This window comes from Macaca mulatta, chromosome 3, assembly GCF_049350105.2.
Source record: "Macaca mulatta isolate MMU2019108-1 chromosome 3, T2T-MMU8v2.0, whole genome shotgun sequence".
NCBI lineage: Eukaryota > Metazoa > Chordata > Mammalia > Primates > Cercopithecidae > Macaca > Macaca mulatta.
The window spans coordinates 72,076,194-72,092,505 of record NC_133408.1 but is presented as its reverse complement, the minus strand read 5'-3'; the positions used below and the strand labels follow the sequence as shown (position 1 = coordinate 72,092,505).

General features: G+C 45.8%; 1 protein-coding gene across 32 annotated transcripts in view; it reads left to right on the top strand.

The window, feature by feature from the left end:
* PSPH (phosphoserine phosphatase) overlaps window positions 1–14,578 on the top strand; it is a 43,536-nt gene extending 28,958 nt beyond the window's left edge. For 21 of the 32 annotated variants that reach the window (XM_028845752.2, XM_028845756.2, XM_028845751.2 and 18 more), the window contains 5 exons: window positions 3,351–3,509; window positions 4,760–4,894; window positions 7,261–7,406; window positions 9,459–9,607; window positions 14,083–14,578. In XM_028845752.2, coding sequence (XP_028701585.1) covers window positions 3,370–3,509; window positions 4,760–4,894; window positions 7,261–7,406; window positions 9,459–9,607; window positions 14,083–14,190 — 678 coding nt within the window. In that variant the 5' untranslated portion in view covers window positions 3,351–3,369 and the 3' untranslated portion in view covers window positions 14,191–14,578. Of the gene's footprint in view, window positions 1–2,987; window positions 3,209–3,350; window positions 3,510–4,759; window positions 4,895–7,260; window positions 7,407–9,458; window positions 9,639–14,082 lie in introns of those variants that run through there. The other 11 variants (XM_077996710.1, XM_077996708.1, XM_077996707.1 and 8 more) reach the window with 5 other exon arrangements.
* Window positions 14,579–16,312: the final 1,734 nt, after the last annotated feature.

Here is a 16,312-nt window from a genome sequence, read left to right as displayed (position 1 = left end):
TCTGGTAGGGTACAGTGGCTCATGCCTATAATCCCAGCTCTTTGGGAGGCTGAGGCAGGAGGATCATTTGAGGTCAGGAGTTCGAGACCAGACCGGCCAACATGGTGAAACCCCATCTCTACTAAAAATACAAAAATTAGCTGGGCGTGGTGGCATGTGCCTATAATCCCAGCTACTTGGGAGGCTGAGGCAGGAGAATCACTTAAACCTGGGAGGCAGAGGTTGCAGTGAGTCAAGATTGTGCCACTGCACTGCAGCCTGGGTGACAGAGCGAAACTCCTTCTCAGAAAAAAGAAAAAAAGGATTTATTAATAGACACTGAAATTTGAATTTCATTTTTACTTATTATTATTACTTTTGAGACAGGCTCTCATCTCACTCTGTCACCCAGGCTGGAGTGGAATTTCATGGTCGTAGCTCACTGCAGCCTCAAACTCCTGTGCTCAAGCAATCCTTCTGCCTCACCCTCCTGAGTAGCTAGGTCTATAGGCGCGTGCCACTACACCTGGCTAATTATAAAAATACTTTTGTAGAGATGGAGTCTTGGTATGTTGCCCAGATAGGTGTTGAACTCCTGGCTTCAAGTAATCCTCCCACCTCAGCCTCCCACAGTGCTAGGATTACAGGCGTGAGCCACTGTAGCCAGCCTGAAATTTGAATTTCATTAGTTTTTACGTGTCAAAAAATATTCTTCTTCTTTTGATTTTTTTTTCAACCGTTTAAACTGTAAAAATCAGCTGGGCATGGTGGCTCACACCTGTAGTCGCAGCTACTCTAGAGGCCAAGATGGAAGGATCACTTGAGCCCAGGAGTTTGAGGCTGCCGTGAGCTATGATGGCACCACTGCACTCCAGTCTGGGTGACAGAATGAGATCCTGTCTCAAAAAAAGTAAAGTAAAATAAAATGTAAAAATCGTTCTTACTTGTGAGCCATACAAAACCAGGTGGCAGGGTAGATTTGGCCTACAAGCCATAGTTTGCTGACCCCTGACTTAAAAGATTTTTTTTCCCAGGTCAACTTTAAATGGCATTATTCTGCCAACTGCATTGGTTGGAAATCAGTTGAGCAGTGGGTTGGTCAGCTGCTTTGAGTGTGTTTTTAACCACAGTCTTTTCTAAATATAGATTATTTACATCATCTGTGTAGCCTTGTATTTGACATATTAGTCTCTGATAGGAGGCTGGTCTAGGCAATCTTGAGGATCCCTTTCGCCCTAAGTCTAGTCCAAAGATTTTTTTTTTTTTTTTTTTTTTGAGACTAGTCCAAAGATTTTATAAAAAATAAAGGCCAGGCATGGGGGCTCATGCCTGTAATCCCAGCACTTTGGGAGACCTAGGTGGGAGGATTGCTTGAGTCCAGGAGTTGAAGACCAGTCTGGGTAACATAGCAAGACCCCCATCTCTTCAAAAACCAAATTTAAAAATTAGCCAAGCATAGTGGCGTGCACCTGTAGTCCCAGCTACTTGGGAGGCTGAGGCAGGAAGATCACTTGAACCCTGGAGTTGGAGGCTGCAGTGAGCCATGATTGTACCACTGCACTCCAGCCTGGGTGACAGAGTGAGAACTTGTCTCAAAAAATAAATAAATAAATAAAAATTCGTTTTGGCTCCCTGTCCTCTGCAGCTTCTGTAGCAGTGTGCCTCCCAGAGTTTCTTCCTGTACCTTCACCATTTTCCCCTTCTCCTTCCCAGACTCAAGTCAGGACGTAAAGGTGGTGGTCCTGCAGGCTCTGTCCTTAGCGCTCTTCTCTTCTCCCTCTTTCTATTCTCCCTGGACTTTATTTTTATGATTTTTTATTTTCTTGAGACAGGGTCTCACTCTGTGGCCCCATCCTGGTGCAGTGGTGTGATCTTGGCTCACTGCAATCTCCACCTCCCAGGTTTAAGAGATTCTCCTGCCTCAGCCTCCTGAGTAGCTGGGACTACAGGTGCACGCCATCCTGCCCGGCTAATTTTTATTTTTTTTAGTACAGCTGGGGTTTTGCCATGTTGGCCAGGCTGGTCTTGAATTCCTGGCCTCATGTGATCCTCCCGCGTCAGCCTCCCAGAGTGCTGGGATTACAGGCATGAGCCACTACACCCAGCCTCTCCCTGGACTTTAATCAGATCACGTCTTCAACTAGCACCTCTACATTGGCAATGTTGTGTATGTTAAGCCGTTATATTTAGCTCTGACCTTTCTTCTGAGGCTTAAAGCCTTTCCCAGTATCTGGAAGTTAAAGTCTAAACTCCTTAGCCTGGCCCTAGGACCCGCTTAGTCTGAACTCCTGATGCACTGCCAGGCCCCTGGGCCAAGCCACGGGATAGCTTCCAGCAGGTCATCTGCTTCCTCCTCCTTGTCTTTGCTCATGCTCCTCCCTCTGCCATCACAAGCCTCTCTCCTTGTCTCTACCTCCCTTCCTCTCCTCCCAGCACTTGCCAAATCGATGCCCTGCCCTTTGACAACCCACTCAGAGGGCCACTTACCTGTCAGACTCAGCTCAAATACCTGTGCCTCCTTGAAGCCGTCTTTTTTTTTCTTTTAGTTAGAGTCAGGGTCTTGCTCTGTTGCCCATACTGGAGTGCAGTGGCACGATCTCAGCTCACTGCAGCTCCACCTCCTGGGTTCAAGTGATTCTCCTGCCTCAGTGTCCCAAGTAGCTGGGATTACAGGCGTGTACCACCACACCCAGCTAATTTTTTGTATTATTATTTTTAGTAGAGACTTGATCTCTCTCTGTTGCCCACACTGGTCTCGAACTCCTGGCCTCAAGCAATCCTCCTCCTGCCTTAGCCTCCCAAAGTGCTGGGATTACAGGGATGAGCCACTGTGTCCAGTCTGAAGCCCTATTTCATAGATAAAGCAAAACATTTTTCCTATATGCCCATAGAGACTTATGCACACCTCTGCTTTAATGCTTGCTTCCTTGCTACAATTAGGTAAAAAAAAAATATATATATATATATATATGTGTGTGTGTGTATATATATATATATATAACTAAAAGAAAAGAAAGAAGGCTTCAAGGAGGCACAGGTATTTGAGCTACTAAGGAGGCTGAGGCACAAGAATCACTTGAACCCGAGAGGTGGAGGTTACAGTAAGCCAAGATCGTACCACTGCCCTCCAGCCTGGACAACAGAGTAAGACTCCACCAAAAAAAAAAAAGAAGAAAGAAGAAATTGGTGTAGTGTGGGAAGTAAACAAAAAGGAAAAACAAATGAATCCGTGAGTACACTCTTATGTGGCCTGCACTGACTTCGACACAATTTAGATTGGCTTAGTAGGCAAGGTGGGATCTTTTCAGAATTGTATTTGATGTCTTTAAATACATTTATCTTTTAAATACATTTATCTTTTTTTCTTGTAGAAGGAAAATTCTTCCAACAATGGTCTCCCACTCAGAGCTAAGGAAGCTGTTCTACTCAGCAGATGCTGTATGTTTTGATGTTGACAGCACCGTCATTAGAGAAGAAGGAATCGATGAGCTAGCCAAAATCTGTGGCGTTGAGGATGCGGTGTCAGAAATGTAGGGATAGCATTTATCCACTTTATGAAATGATAAAGACTTTCTAAAGAGTGACTGTTTTGGATGAAGTGCTAGACCCTGGCTATGGAACATGAGCACTAGGCTTTTTCTTTCATCCCTTAGAGTTTAATTTGACATATTCATTCGTTTATATAAATATTTATAATAAACAAACATGGATAAGACATGTTCTTAGCTTGATCAGGGGAATGACGACCATCACTAACCAAAGAAGGTGGCCTGGGGAGCGGGACCCAGGTGTCCAGTGGCTTTGTGTCATGGTTTAAAGTGTGGCCTTAGTGGTTCCCTGTAAAGGTTCAGAGTCTCTTAGTGGATCCTGGAGCAGAGTCCCTCCCTCCCTCCCTCCTGCCCTCCCGCCCTGCAGCTGGGCATCTCCCTCTGCAGTCCCAGTCCCCCAGTCATGCACTGTGTCATTTTTTTTTTTTTCCCAAGACGGAGTCTCATTTTGTCGCCCAGGCTGGAGTACAGTGACACAATCTCGGCTCACTGCAACCTTTGCCTCCCGGGTTCCAGCAGTTTTCCTGCCTCAGCCTCCCAAGTAGCTGGGATTACAGACGCACCCCCAGGCCCGTCGAATTTTTGCATTTTTTTAGTAGAGATGGGGTTTTGCCATGTTGGCCAGGCTGGTCTCAAGCTCCTGGCTTCAGATGATCCGCCCACCTCAGCTTCCCAAAGTGTTTGGAATTATAGGCATGAGTCACTGCACACTGGCCTTTTAATGTTATTTTCTTTTTCTTTCCTTTTTTTTCTGAGACAGTTTCACTCTTGTTGCCCCGGCTGGAGTGCAGTGGCGTGATCTCGGCTCACCGCAACCTCCACCTCCGGGTTCAAGCAATTCTCCTGCCTCTGCCTCCTGAGTAGCTGGGATTACAGGCGTGTGCCACCATACCAGGCTACTTTTGTATTTTTAGTAGACACAGTGTCTCTCCATGTTGGTCTGGCTAGTCTTGAACTTCCAACCTCAGGTGATCCGCCCGCCTCAGCCTCCCCAAGTGCTGGGATTACAGGCGTGAGCCACTGCGCCCGGCCTGTTAGTGTTATATTCAAGCAGTCCTTCGAAAATTTATTCCAAGGCCTTGCTCTCATAGCAGCAAAGCCTGTCTGTTGTACAGTGGGGCTCTTGGTAGCATCTTCCTGTCGGTGGATGTTGTGCAGGCCTGGGGCAGTAAGGTATGTTAACCTCGAGGACAGCGAACCTGGCTGGCCTGACTGTTGGGTCTCCCTCCTAGGACACGTCGAGCCATGGGCGGGGCAGTGCCTTTCAAATCTGCTCTCACAGAGCGCTTAGCCCTCATCCAGCCCTCTAGGGAGCAGGTGCAGAGACTCATAGCAGAGCACCCCCCACACCTGACCCCCGGCATAAGGTAAGAGGAGCCCCTGCTCCAGGTGTATTTCAGCACCAGTGTTGGGGGGCAAGTCCTCCTGAGAGCATCTAACTATTGCTTTAGAGTGACCTCTGGGTGATTTATTTATTTTCATTTTTATTTTTAAATTTTATTATTATTTTTTAAATTTTTATTTATTTTTTCAAGATGAAGTCTCACTCTGTCACTCAGGCTGGAGTGCAGTGGTGCAATCTCAGCTCACTGCAACTTCTGCCTCCCAGGTTCATGCAATTCTCCTGCCTCAGCCTCCTGAGTAGCTGGGATTATAGGTCCCCGCCACCACACCTGGGTAATTTTTGTATTTTTAGTAGAGATGGGTTTCACCATGTTGGCCATGCTGGTCTTGAACTCTTGACCTCAAGTGATCCGCCTGCCTGGGCCTCCCAAAGTGCTGGGATTATAGCTGTGAGCCACTGTACCCGGCCTATTATTATTTTTTTTAGAGTCAGCGTCTCATTCTGTTGCCCATGTTGGAGTACAGTCATGGCTCACTGCAGCGTTGAACTCCTGGGGTCAAGTGGCCCTTCCACCTTAGCCTCCTTAGTAGTGGGGACTATAGGTGCATGCCACCATGCCCAGCTAATTAAAAAAAAAATTTTTTTTTTTGAGAGACAGGGTCTTGCTTTGTCACCCAGGCTGGAGTGCAGTGGCATGAATACAGCTCACTGCAGCATCAACCTTCTGGGCTCAAGGGATCCTCCTGCTTCAGCTTCCTAAGTAGCTGGGACTACAGATGTAGACCACCATGCCTAATTATTTTTTTAAAATTTTCTGTAGACACAGGGTCTCACTATGTTCACCAGGCTGGTCTTGAACTTGTGGGCTCAAATGATCAATTTTCCCACCTCAGCCTCCCAAAATATTGGAATTATAGGTTTGAACCACTATACCCAGCCTTTAAAATATTTTTTGTAGAGATGGGGTCTTGCTATGTTGCCCAGGCTGTTCTCAAGCTCCTGGCCTCAAGTGATTTTGTACCTCGGCCTCCCAAATTGCTGGATTTAAAGGCGTAGCCTGTGTGGTTCTTTTGGTACTTACACATGGTCTTGTCTGGCTGGTTGTGTGGTCCTGTCTGTTTCTGCCTTTCCTCTTTCTCCACAGAAAACCTAAGTTTTCCTTGTTTGTCCTCATCTTGTGTTGTTCTGGGTCCATGGACAGAGTAGAGTTCTGGAATGGTTTCCTGAAGTAGCCAAACTCTACCCATTGATTTCTAAGTGCATTTAGAAAAACATATATAAGGCCGGGCGTGGTGGCGCATGCATGTAATCCCAGCATTTTGAAAGGCTGAGGCGGGCAGATCACCTGAGGTCAGGAGTTCATGACTAGCCTGGCCAACATGGTGAAACCCCGTCTCTACTAAAAATGCAAAAAAAGTTGGTCAGGCGTGGTGGTTCGCACTTCAGCACTTGGGGAGGCCAAGGCGGGCGGACCACAAGGTCAAGAGATGGAGACCATCCTGGCCAACATGGTGAAACCCTGTGTCTATTTAAAATACAAAAATTAGCTGGACATGGTGGCTGCGTCTGTTGTCCCAGCTACTTGGGAGGCTGACGCAAGAGAATCGCTTGAATCTGGTAGGCAGAGGTTGCAGTGAGCCGAGATCGCGCCACTGTACTCCAGCCTGGTGACAGAGCGAGACTCCATCTCAAAAAATAAAATAAAATAAAATAAAGTAGCTGGGTGTGGTGGCAGGTGCCTGTAATCCCAGTTACCCTTGAGGCTGAGGGAGAATAATTGCTGGAACCCTGGAGGCAGAGGATGCTGTAAGCTGAGATCACACCACTGCACTGCAGCCTGGGCAACAGAGCGAGACTCCATCTCAAAAAGAAAAAAAAAAGAAAAAGAAAAACATATATAAAACATTAACTCCCCAGGCAATATACCTTGTCAAATATACCTCAGGCAGGCCGGGCGCGGTGGCTCAAGCCTGTAATCCTAGCACTTTGGGAGGCCGAGACGGGCGGATCACGAGGTCAGGAGATCGAGACCATCCTGGCTAACACGGTGAAACCCCGTCTCTACTAAAAATACAAAAAATTAGCCGGGCGAGGTGGCGGGCGCCTGTAGTCCCAGCTACACGGGAGGCTGAGGCAGGAGAATGGCGTAAACCCGGGAGGCGGAGCTTGCAGTGAGCTGAGATCCGGCCACTGCACTCCAGCCCTGGCGAGAGAGCGAGACTCCGTCTCAACAAAAAACAAACAAACAAACAAAAAAATATATATATATACCTCAGGCAAATGCATTCAGGAGAATAAAATATATCTTAGTTCCCTCTTCATGTTTCCTTTTTTTTTTTTTCTTTTTGTATTACTCAGTGTTTGGTATTTTGTATATTATTTTTGCAGGGAGCTGGTAAGTCGCCTACAGGAGCGAAATGTTCAGGTTTTCCTAATATCTGGTGGCTTTAGGAGTATTGTAGAGCATGTTGCTTCAAAGCTCAATATCCCAGGAACCAATGTATTTGCCAATAGGCTGAAATTCTACTTTAACGGTAAGACGTTAATGGTAACATATTCCCTTTCTTAGCAGTTCTATTATTCAGTATTCTGGGTAATGTCTGTTGGAATGAAACTTAAACAGTCACATCAGAGTTAAATATTGAGATGAATGGTCCTCTTAATTGATGTCTTTTGCCCTTTGGTACCCTTTGCTCAGCAAAATAGACTTAGGTCATCACCTATCCTAGCTTTATTATCTATAACATCACCTGTCTGTACATAAATGTCTGCATTTCATGAAACATTAATTCCTACATAGCCCCTATGACTTACTTTGCTGTATGTTATATTTCAACTTTATGGGAGCTTCTATGCATTTGAAGCAATTTAGACTCAAGAAGGAGACTTGGCTGGGCATGGTGGCTCACGCCTGTAATCCCAGCACTTTGGGAGCCTGAGGCAGGAGGATCACTTGAGGTCAGGAGTTCAAGACCAGCCTGGGCAACACAGTGAAACCCCAAGTCTGCTAAAAAAAAAAAAATACAAAAATTAGCTGGGCGTGGTGGCACATGTCTGTAGTCCCAGCTACTTAGGAGGCTGAGGCAGGAGAATCACATGAAGCTGCGTGAGCTGAGATCATGCCACTTCACTCCAGCCTGGGTGACAGAGTGAGACTCTGTCTTAAAAGCAAGAAAAAAAAAAAAAGACAACAAGACAGAGACTTTAAAAGGGAGACTTTTGTTAACGGATTACTGAACTACAGCCCTTGGGGAAGCCTCCTGTCCCCTCTCTGGTCCATAGCGTTGCTACAGTTGTTATATTATCTCAGATCTCCAGTTATATCAAGGGGTGACTGAGAGTGATTTTTTTTTTTTTTTTTTGAGACAGAGTCTCACTCTGTTGCTCCAGCTGGAGTACAGTGGCTCGATCTCGGCTCACTGCGACCTCTGCCACCTGGGTTCAAGCGATTCTCCTGCCTCGGCCTCCTGAGTAGCTGGGATTACAGGTGCCCACCACCACGCCTGGCTAATTTTTGTATTTTTTTTAGTAGAGTCGAGGTTTCACCATGTTTGTCAGGCTGGTCTCAAACTCCTGGCCTCAGATGATCCACCTGCCTCGCCTCCCAAAGTATTGAGATTACAGGCACGAGCCACCGCATGTTAATAGAACATTCTTGAGTGGTCTAGAGATAGAGATCATTGAAAAAAGAAGTCAAGAATGAGTGTGGTAATTACTGTAACAACAGAAATAATTGATCAGAAATAAGCTGGAATTTCCTTTTGGGTGACATAATATATTAACATTTTAAATTTAATATATTAAGACTGGGTGCGGAGGCTCACGCCTGTAATCCCAGAACTTTGGGAGGCCGAGGCAGGCTGATCATCTGTGGTCAGGAGTTCGAGACCCGCCTGGCCAACATGGCAAAACCCCATCTCTACTAAAAACACAAAACTTAGCCAGCATGGTGGCATGCGCCTGTAATCCCAGCTACTTGGGAGGCTGAGACACGAGAATGGCTTGAACCTGGGAGGCGGATATTGCAGTAAACGGAGATCATGCCATTGCACTCCAGCCTGGGCAACAGAGTGAGACTCTGTCTCAAAAATAAATAAATTATTAATTAATTTGATATATTACTATTGTATGGTGTTCTGCTACCTCAACAAAGTTTGAGAATTACTGGAAGCTTGAAGGATACAACAAATTCACCCCTAGGTATTTATGACCTAATAGAGGTCATCTCTACAATTGATATTTGTAATTTAAAAGCAAAGGTTGGCTGGGTGTGGTGGCTCACACCTGTAATCCCAGCACTTTGGGAGGCCGAGGCAGGAGAATCACATGAGCCTCGGAGTTCCAGACCAACCTGGGCAACATGCCAAGACCCCATTTCTATAATCATAATCATAATCATAAAAGGAGAAAAAGTAAAGCTTGTTTATTCCCAGGAACAGGTGTGGAGCTCCAGGCTGTGCGACTTTACCCAGGGCCATTTTTAACCTTCTCAGTGACATTTAAGTGAAGATCTCATCTATGCAGAAAGCTGTCACTGGTAAGATACTTCTGTGGGTCTTTAACCTTGTTTTTATTGCTCTTTTAAGGTGAATATGCAGGTTTTGATGAGACACAGCCAACAGCTGAATCTGGTGGAAAAGGAAAAGTGATTAAACTTTTAAAGGAAAAATTTCATTTTAAGAAAATAATCATGATTGGAGATGGTGCCACAGACATGGAAGCCTGTCCTCCTGCTGTATGTATTAAGGATGCTAATATTTTTGCAGGTTGTACTTTTGTTTTTTTAATATATTTATTTATTATTTCGAGACGGAGTTTCGCCCTTTGTTGCCCAGGTTGGAGTGCAGTGGCATGATCTCAGCTCACTGCAATATCTGCCTCCCAGTTCAAACCATTCTGGTATCTCAGCCTCCCAAGTAGCTGGGATTACAGGCACATGCCACCATGCTGGCTAAGTTTTGTATTTTTAGTAGAGATGGGGTTTCGTCACATTGGCCAGGCTGGTCTTGAGCTCCTGACCTCAGGTGATCTGCCTGCCTTGGCCTCCCAAAGTGCTGGGATTACAGGCATGAGCCACCACGCTCGGCCGTACTTTTGTTTTCACAGCTGATTTATTCTATAATCCCAACATTTTGGGAGGTCAAGGCAGGCAGATCACTTGAGCACAGGAGTTTGAGACCAGCCTGGGCAACATAGTGAGACCTCATCTCTACAAAATAAATAAATAAAATAAAAACAGCTGATTTAGAACTATGTAAGATTTAAAACAGGAGTTAAACAAAAACAACTCTGATTACAAGATAAAAATGAAATAATAAAAAATTGAATCTTGTTTTGTCAACTTTATGCAAACCCAAGAAAAGTTATGAATAAGGAACTAAAAACCTTTTAAAACTTTTAACAATGCCTTATCCCTGTAGTATGGGCACCATCTTTTAGCCTAGGTGTGTGCTCAATAGGTTGGTTTCATTTCCCCAAATAATACCATCAACAACTCATAACTGAGATTTTAACATCATTTGATACTTTATATACTAGTTCCTCATACATTACCTCATTTAATCCTCATAGCAGCCCTGTGAGGTCAAATATTATGTTTTGTTCTGTTTTGTTTTTCTTAGACAGAGTCTCACTGTGTCACCCAGGCTGGAGTGCAGTGGTGTACTCTCAGCTCACTGCAATCTCCGCCCTCTGGGTTCAAGGGATTCTCCCACCTTAGCCCCCCAAGTAGCTGGTACCACAGACGCATTCTGCCACACTCAGCTAAGATTTTGTGTTTTTGGCAGAGGCAGAGTTTCACCATATTGCCCAGGCTGATCTCGAACTCCTGAGCTCAAGCAATCTCCCCTGCCTTGGCCTCCCAAAGTGCTGGTATCACAGGTGTGAACCACCATGCCTGGCCAAATATTGTGTTCTTCTTACTGATAGGGGAACTGAGGCTTGCAGAGATTATATGATTTATCTGTAACATATCAGAGCATTTTCTTTTTATTTACTTATTTATTATTTTTTGGACACAGGGTCTTGCTATGTTGCCCAGGCTGAAGTGCAGTGGTGCAATCATAGCTTATCACAGCCCTGAACTACTGGGCTCAAAGGATCCTCCCACCTCAGCCTCCTGGGTAGCTGGGATTACAGGTGTGCGCCACTGCATCCCACGCCACCACGGCATTTTATTCCTCTGAACTAACTTCATTTTCTGAGACTAGCAGAGGTTTTGTTTATTTTTTGGGGTCTTGCTCTGTCACCCAGGCCAGAGTACAGTGGCGCAATCTTAGCTCGTTGCAGCCTCGACCTCCCAGACTGAAGCAATCTTCCCATCTCAGCCTCCTGAGTAGCTGGGACTGCAGGCGCATGCCACCACACCTATTTAATTTTGTTTATGTTTTGTAGAGATGAGGTCTCACACTATGTTGCCCAGGCTAATCTTGAATCCTGGCTTAAGCGATCTTCCTGCCTTGGCCTGCCAGAGTGCTGGGATTATAGGTGTGAGCCAACATGCCCAGCCAGGGATTTTATTTCTAAGCATTTTAAAATCAATGCGCGCATGTGCACTCTCCCTCTCTCTCTCTCTCTCTCTCCATATATATATAAAAAATCAAATACTATATATAGCAAGTGTCGTAAATATCAAGTGGGTCCATTTCACATAGGGCTTTGCCTTTGTTATGTCATTCTAATGTAAGAAAAACTACACCCGCCGGGCGCGGTGGCTCAAGCCTGTAATCCCAGCACTTTGGGAGGCTGAGACAGGTGGATCACGAGGTCAGGAGATCGAGACCATCCTGGCTAACACGGTGAAACCCCGTCTCTACTAAAAAATGCAAAAAACTAGCCGGGCAAGGTGGTGGGCGCCTGTAGTCCCAGCTATTCGGGAGGCTGAGGCCGGAGAATGGCGTGAACCCGGGAGGCGGAGCTTGCAGTGAGCTGAGATTCGGCCACTGCACTCCAGCCTGGGCGACAGAGCGAGACTCTGTCTCAAAAAAAAAAAAAAAAAGAAAAACTACACCAAAATATAGTGTGGCCAGGCACGGTGGCTCATGCCTGTAATCCCAGCACTCTGGAAGGCTGAGGCAGGCAGATCACCTGAGGCCAGGAGTTTGAGACCGGCCTGGGCAACATGGTGAAACCCCATCTCTACAAAAAATACAAAAAAATTAGCTGGGAGTGGTGATGGTGCCTATTATTGCAGTTACTCAGGAGGCTGAAGCATGAGAATCACTTGAACCCAGGAGGTGGAGGTTGCAGTGAGCCGAGATTGCGTGACTGTGCTCCAGCCTGGATGACAGAGTGAGACTCCATCTTAAAAATATATATATATAGTGCTGAAGTTTTTACTCCTAGTTTCCTGAGATCTAAAAATAGGGATTGTCTAAAAAAAAAAAAATTCATACTCTTTGTGAATGATGAAAGAAAAAGGGTTCAAAGGAACCTTTTTGGCCAGGCACGAAGGTGACTCATGCCTGTAATCCCAGCACTTTGGGAGGCAGAGATGGGCGGATCACCTAAGGTCAAGAGTTTGAGACCAACCTGGCCAGCATGGCAAAACCCTATCTCTACTAAAAATACAAAAATTAGCCAGGCATGTTGGTGGGCGCCTGTAATCCCAGCACTCGTGAGGCTGAGGCAGGAGAATCTCTTGAATCCGGGAGGCGGGAGATTGCAGTCAGCCGAGATCGCGCCACTGTATTCCAGCCTGGGCATGACAGAGCAAGACTCCATCTCAAAAAAAATAAAAATAAAAAGTTCCAGCCAGGCTGGTCTCAAACTCCCAACCTCAGGTGATCTGCCCACCTTGGCCTCCTCCCAAAGTGCTGGGATTACAGGCATGAGCCACACCACACATAGCCTTTGAATCCTTTTTTTTTTTTTTTTTTGAGATGGAGTCTCGCTCTGTTGCCCAGCCCAGGCTGGAGTGCAGTGGCGCAATCTCGGCTCACTGCAAGCTCCGCCTCCCGGGTTCACGCCATTCTCCTGCCTCAGCCTCCCGAGCAGCTGGGACTACAGGCGCCCACAACCGCACCCGGCTAATTTTTTGTAATTTTTTAGTAGAGACGGGGTTTCACCGTGGTCTCGATCTCCTGACCTTGTGATCCGCCCGCCTCGGCCTCCCAAAGTGCTGGGATTACAGGCGTGAGCCACCGCGCCCGGCCTTTTTTTTTTTTTTTTGACAGAGTCTCGCTCTCTCACCCAGGCTGGAATGAAATGGCGTGATCTTGGCTCACTGCAACCTCTGCCTCCTGGGTTCAAGCAATTCTCCTGCCTCAGCCTCCCAAGTAGCTGTGATTACAGACGCCCACCACCACGCCCAGCTAATTTTTTGTATTTTTAGTAGAGACAGGGTTTCACCATGTTGGCCAGGCTGGTGTCGAACTCCTGACCTCAGGTGATCCACCCATCTCAGCCTCCCAAAGTGCTGGGATTACAGGCGTGAGCCACCACACCCAACCACCTTTGAGTATTTTTATTGTTAGCTTAGATAATTTATAACCACTGTTGGAGTTGTCTAAGTAATGAACATTGGGCTACTAGTTTAATGAGGAATACATAAAAGTAAAATGAAGAGATTTCTCAGGGAGCTCCCAATCTCGTTTTCAAGAAATGACAAAATCAGCCAGAAGTGGTGGCTCACGCCTGTGATCCCAGCACTTTGGGAGGATTGCTTAGGCACAGAGGTTCAAAACCAGCTGAGCGACATGGCAAAACTCCGTCTCTAAAAAATTACTCAGGGATTGTGATGTGCACCTGTCATCCCAGCTACTCAGGAAGCTGAAGCAGGAGGATCAATTGAGCTCAGAAGTTCAAGGGTGCAGTGAGCCATGACTGTGCCACTGCACTCCAGCCTGGGTGACAGGGTAAGACCCTGTCTCAAAAAACAAAAAAAGAACGACAAAATTGGATGGGTGCAGTGGAACATAACTGTAATCCCAGCACTTCGGAAGCTGAAGCAGGAGGAGTTTGAGAGCAGTCTGGCAACATAGAACGACCCTACAAAAAAATTTAAAAAGTAGCCCAGCAAGTTGGTGCACACCTGGAGTCTCAGCTACTCAGGAGGCTGAGGCATGAGAATCACCTGAACCCAGGAGGCAGAGGTTGCGGTGAGCCGAGATTGTGCCACTGCACTCCAGCCTGGGCGACAGAGCAAGACTCCAATAAATAAATAAATAAATAAAAATAAGAATAATTTCTCTCTCTTTTCTTCCTTCTTAGGATGCTTTCATTGGATTTGGAGGAAATGTGATCAGGCAACAAGTCAAGGATAACGCCAAATGGTATATCACTGATTTTGTGGAGCTGGTGGGAGAGCTGGAAGAATAACATCCACTGTCACACAGCTCCGAACACCTTCGGATGGATTTTTACAAGTGATACAGGTTGATACTGTTTGCTTACAATTGCCTATTACCACTTGCTATAGAGAGTTGGCACAGATGATCAATACTTTAAACTACAGTTAGGACTCCTAGAAGATCGCTTTTTTTTTTTTTTTAACTGTATTTCCAGTATTATATGATGACTATTGATTTCCTGTAGAGTTTTGTAATCTGAATTCTTTCTGTATATTCCTAGCTATATTTCATACAAAGTGTTTTAAGTGTGGAGAGTCAAACAAACACCTTTACTCTTAGAAAGATGGATTCGGCAGCTTTCGGTGAATATTGGTTTCTCTTTGGTATATCAATAAAAGTTTATCCATGTGTCAGAATGGATTTGTGGAATTTGCAGTTCTGCCTCTTGGATATTGGAATACCCAATATTTCAGGTACTGTGTTGAAGCATAAACAGCCCCAGGCAAGAAACAGGCTTAAGACTCTGCTTAGTGCTAGGCACAGTGTCCTCACCCCATGAGCCCACTCCCACTTCCTGAAGCCCTGGGGCCTTGAAAGTCCTTTTTTTACTTCTTGGGATTTGTCATATATGAAATGTTACAAAGGGTTTTTTTTTTTTCCTCCAATATAACAATAGAGTCTTAAACAAAAGTACTGATTAAAAATGGATATTTGGGCTAGGCACGGTGGCTCACGCCTGTAATCCCAGCACTTTGGGAGGCCGAGGTGGGCAGATCATGAGGTCAGGAGATGGAGACCATCCTGAATAACACAGTGAAACCCCGTCTCTACTAAAAATAAATACAAAAAATAAGCCGGGCACGGTGGCGGGCGCCTGTAGTCCCAGCTACTCGGGAGGCTGAGGCAGGAGAATGGCGTGAACCTGGGAGGCGGAGCTTGCAGTGAGCTGAGACCGCGCCACTGCACTCCAGCCTGGGTGACAGAGCGAGACTCTGTCCAAAAAAAAAAAAAAAAAAGATATTTGGGCTCACGCCTGTAATCTCAGCACTCTGGGAGGACAAGGTAAGAGGATCACTTGAGGACAGGAGTTCAAGACCAGCCTGGGCAACACAGCAAGACCCTGTCTCTACAAAAAATAAAAACATTAGCTGGGTGTGGTGACACGCACCTGTAGTCCCAGCTACTTGGTGGGCTGAGATGGGAGGATTCCTTGAACTCAGGAGTTTGAGGCTGCAGTGAGCTGTGACTGCGCCATTGCACTCCAGCCTGGGTGACAGTGAGACCCCGTCTCTTAAAAAAAAAAAAGGATATTCAAAAATCACATAAAGTAAAAAAATAAAAACAAGTTTTACCAATCACAAAGGCCAGCATTTTCCCCTAAATGAATTAAATATTAATAACTTCTATCAGCCTATATAAACTATTTCTTTTTTATAGATGACTTGGAAATACTTGAAAGCCAGGTTTACGTTTGTTTTGAGCAGAGCCAAGCAAGGGAAATTTCAGAACATGCTTTGAATGTGTGAGAGTCTATACCCTCCCTGGAGGAAAAATGGGGGGAGGGGAAAGCCACGGGGTTAGGAAGTGGATACTGTTGGATAATTCAGTAGAAAAAGCCATAAGGTTTTAATATTGAGAATTAGTGGAAAAATTTATCATTCAACCAAATTTGGCCAAATAAATAATTATTCAGCCACATAAGCAAATCAGATGAATCAAATTTCCTTCCAAATCAGTTTCTGAAGGAGAGACATGAAATAGGTTTGGCAACATTTAAATGAGATTCCAAACAATGAGGCCATTCTTCCCAACTGTGAATGCCTCCTGGCCGCTCTCCTAGAAACTGTTTTGCGGTGTTTGCACTTTTCAGCAGTGCCAAGCCCTGGGCAGGACCAGGCATGCCAGGACCTTGAAAAGTGCTGCAAACGGCGTCAGCCTCTGCACCTCCCGGTGCGCATGGCAGGGACAGGCCACTGGTGGGCGGGTGGGAGGACCGAGCCCCCACTGGTTTTCACCGTCTGACCGTCACAGCTGCTACTGCCCCATGGGTTCTTCTTGCCCGCGGCCCAGATACAGCCCATTTCTTTTTTTTTTTTTTTTTTTTTGAGATGGGGTCTCGCTCTGTCACCCAGGCTGGAGTGCAGTGGCCG